The sequence below is a fragment of the Parasteatoda tepidariorum genome, chromosome 5 (genome assembly GCF_043381705.1).
Source record: "Parasteatoda tepidariorum isolate YZ-2023 chromosome 5, CAS_Ptep_4.0, whole genome shotgun sequence".
Lineage (NCBI taxonomy): Eukaryota > Metazoa > Arthropoda > Arachnida > Araneae > Theridiidae > Parasteatoda > Parasteatoda tepidariorum.
Window position 1 is genome coordinate 46,033,171 of NC_092208.1, and position 4,225 is coordinate 46,037,395.

The following is a 4,225-nucleotide window of genomic DNA, read 5'->3' on the forward strand; positions in this document are numbered from 1 at the left end:
ATTCTTGGATCAAATGCAGAAGGAGAAAGATCTTTCTCCAGATTAAAATTGATAAAAAATTATTTGCGTTCAACAATGAATCAAGATCGTTTGGCATCGCTCGCACTTATGTCTATTGAATACGACATTTTGCGTAGTTTGGAATTCGACAGCATAATACAAGATTTCGTTGAATCCAAAAATCGCAAAAAAGTAATATATTAGATCATAAGATTCTGCAAAATAATTTATTACCGAAAAATATTATATTTTTATTTGTATCTTCATAATTTTGTGCAAAATACACTTGTTTTTAAAACTAAATTATTTTCGTCAAAATTTTTTTTTCTCCCAAGTTTTTCGTAGGCCCTAGGCACGTGCCTAGTGTGCCTATAGGTTAATCCGGCCCTGTAGGCACAGTATAGAATGTCAGCATTTAATATTTTGCTGCTAACATTAATAGCCTTATCAGGACTTTTTCATCCTTCGCTTAAATAGCACTTAAATAGTCTAATAAATTGTCTCAATATCATTTGACATTCTGTAAAATGCCTAGATATTACATAAAAAGCATAACGAAAGTACCAAATAAATATCATATTTTGCCTACAAACATCCAGCATTAAATAAAATGCCTTGGCATTCCATTCCATTCATGCTAGTCTTTCATACTTTGAGAAAATAAATTTGAGATAAATTTGAGAAAAGGAAAAACTAAGTTTGTGGGTAAAATGTAGTAAAAACTTGCAACCTACATTCGGTTAAGAGAGGTATTCGGTTTAAAAAGTTTCAAACGTGTTTTTAATTTCTTTACAAATTCAACAATATTTCAAATTGAAATATGATTAATCACATATTCCAGATACAATTATCTTATGGGCAATAGAATGGGAAACAAAAAGATGTAAATATAATTGATAAGTAAATCAGCAGTGGTGAGGTTGGAAAATACCACAGTAGGCTTGGGCACCTTGATTTTTTTTTTTTTCAACTTTGGTATTAATTTGAAGAAATTGGAAGAAAAAATTCAGCATTAAATTTAAAAAAAACTTTTCTGAGAAATTAATTTTTTTAAGTAAAAGAAGAAGAAAAATGGCAAACTTCAAAAGTTTAGTCAGGAAGTATATTGACTTATGTTTCATTTAAATATATGTTTCATACCTACACAAATAATTGTACAAATCTAAGACTTAGATATTTATAATTTCTTTAATGTAAGAAAAAAAATATTTAATGATAAAAAGTTTTTAGAATAAAAATTTACATAGTATCTTAAATATTATACATAATAGAGCCCCTCACTTCTTTTGAATTACAAGCTTCTACTAATTAAAGATGGTTAATCATAAAACACAAAGAGCAGGTTTACAATTAAAAAATTTACAATGTCACCAGAATTATTAATTCTGAAAAATAATCACACTAGGGCACCCGCAATAGTTCCAATTTTCAATAGTTATCTTTTGTGTGTTTATTCCTTTTTAGACTTATACACCATAACATGGATTAGAAAAATAATCTTAACATTTAACATTTGCTGCCAGTTGAGTACAAGTGTTTATCACTGAAGAGTGGTAATTGATGAAGATAAAATCAAATTCTTATATTCACAACCATTTTAGTTTTTAAAATTCATAATAAGTTTTTTGCAATAAATAATTTGTTATTGTCTGGAGAAAATATATTTTCTGCAAAAAAGCAGGATGAGATTATGCATCTTGCTACCATTTGATCTGTTTTATCAACACAAACTGGTAGAAAGAAATTCGTCTGGAGTGGGATCGACATATATAATAACTAATTCATTTTATTTCAATTCTCATTTTTTAATATTAAATTTGTGGTTTGTAAAATATCGTAAGAAATGTAATGCAAAATAAAAAAATTAGTTATTTTAAGAAAATTTCACTGAATTATTAACAATTTTACACTCCTCTTCGTAAACACAAATTTAGTATATCAGAAAGTTTGATAGATTTTTGTCTCGTCTCAGATAAAGTAAAATGGATTATCTAAACATTAAAAAATTTACTACTAATAAAGTTTTATAGTAATTTAATATTTATCTTAAATAATTCAACTGAAAACAATTTTTAAAAAAAAGGGTAGACATTCAGGACAAACAGAAACAAAAAATAAACAGAGCCAGCATGAATATACAAATAAAGTTTATGACAAAGTTGTTTTTATGCATAGGGTATTATAAAAACAAATGTTCCTATAAAATACAACTCAATATTAAACAAGTTTCTATGTTACTATAAATTATTTTCCATAAAAATTAACATAAATTACTTACCATACATCTGCTAATAAAAACATAAGTGAAAATCAGGGGAAAAAAATTTTTAATTACAGACAAGGAAAAAAAAACTCACTATAAAATTATTTCTCATTTTAAACATTAAGTACCTACTAAGTTTAAATTTTATTATAAAACTCAAAATTATTTTATATATTGATAATAAGGTATTCATTAACTTAAAAAACTTACAAAACAGTCTTATGTAAGTAAAATAAAATATAAAGGAATGCTAAATAAAACATTTGGCGAATTTTTTTTTAAAAACAGCACCACAATTTCTTTCACAATATGTTGAAGTATTTCTTTAGCAAATTTATGGACACTGCATTAATCAAAACTTTATTTAGTATGAAAGTGTTTATATTAAATTTCTGCTTAATGTACAAATATAAATAACCAAGATATTGACTGCTTTAGAGTTGATATGAATTTAGCAGATTTTTTTCACCAATATATCTAGACGAATTTTAATTGTTCGTTATTTCAAGCTTATACCACGTATAGTGATATTTGGTAAATGATAACATAATTATAGATAAACAATATGTAAGTATTTGTGCGTTTTATACTATTAAAAATAACTATCAGCTTCGATAAATATTGTATGAAAACCAACTTTGACATTTGAAAATACGCATTAGAATTTCATATAAATTCGTAGCAATTTAATTACAGAAAAAAACACCAGTTACTTAAATACAAGTATTATCATACTTTTTGAAACATATATATTATAAATTAATCAAAATTTACCTCTAATTGGAAAAGGTTTGGTCCCGTTACTAAATTTCTTACGAGCAGCCATTGCACAAAATTCGACAGAGAAAAAGTAAACAAAATCCCTTCTCGCCGGTGTTGCCGGTCAATGAAATAGTGTTTTAAAAATAAGAGTTCGACTAGCCGTCCGAAATCTTGTACAGTTAGTTATAAAATGAAAGGACCTTATATTAGTTCTTCACAATATATAAAATTTATTAGAATTAAAATATAGCGAATTCTCTTTTAAAAAATGCGTGAAGCTTTGGGAGTGATTCAATCCGAAATAATTCAAGATAATAAGCTTACTGATTGAAATTCGAGAATTCAAGGTTGTGAAGACATGCGTACAAATCACCTTGAGATTCTTGGCAAATAAAAGATGATCTGCGATGATGAGTAACACGTTGCGTATTGCGTAGTAAATTCATTAAGGAGCACTAGCCAAAAGGTGGTTGTGACGTAATTTTAGAAAAAAAAACGAATATAATTTCTTCAGCCATAAAAAACATTAAAATGAAAAGGAAAAAAAAAATGCCTTTTTCCACTCCCGAATTTTGATGATAGTACTTTTTCTACATAATTCTTGATGATGCAATTGTGTTCATTTCGCATTCTGATTTTGTTTTACTCAGTGGCGTGCAAAGCACGTGGATTCTGAGGGTTAACTTTTCGATTAGTGGCCCCCGTTAAGGGGATAAGAGTAATAGTAATGTCAAATAAATAAATAAGGCAATTTAAATATAGAATAAAATCCATTTAAAAATTTATTAAAAATATATTTTATGGTTTGTTATTTTCGCCTAAATGTTCTTAATTTTTCTTAGATGTAAAAAAAAAAAATCAAGTTTTAATTACATAAAACTTCATTTTTAAATTTGTTTGAAAACTTAATTTCATTCTTCATAAAATAGTTTGTTTAATCCTAATATTTAACTGATAAAAAAAAATATCGTTGCAATAATTTAATTTTAAATTTTAGTGTTCTTAGTCGTCGACTGGATGCTCCTTTAGCCAGATACGTATTGCTAGAAATACCTGAGGCTGGCTTTCTACCTGGGGCCGTTGCCCCTATACACGCCACTGGTTAAAATTCTGTCCAATATTTTCGCTTTTCAGATTCAAAATTTTTAAGAAAATAATGGGAGGGGAGTAAAAAACTATTTTTTCTAAAAAAAAGAAGAA

The 4,225-nt window shown here is 26.8% G+C and overlaps 1 protein-coding gene across 5 annotated transcripts in view; it reads right to left on the reverse strand.

Annotated features, from left to right (window-relative positions):
• LOC107450223 (6-phosphofructo-2-kinase/fructose-2,6-bisphosphatase) overlaps positions 1–3,676 on the reverse strand; it is a 51,428-nt gene extending 47,752 nt beyond the window's left edge. For 2 of the 5 annotated variants that reach the window (XM_071181398.1, XM_071181397.1), the window contains exon 1: positions 3,038–3,456. In XM_071181398.1, coding sequence (XP_071037499.1) covers positions 3,038–3,089 — 52 coding nt within the window. In that variant the 5' untranslated portion in view covers positions 3,090–3,456. Of the gene's footprint in view, positions 1–3,037 lie in introns of all 5 variants that reach the window. The other 3 variants (XM_043049892.2, XM_071181399.1, XM_043049888.2) reach the window with 3 other exon arrangements.
• Between the last annotated feature and the right edge of the window lie 549 nt (positions 3,677–4,225).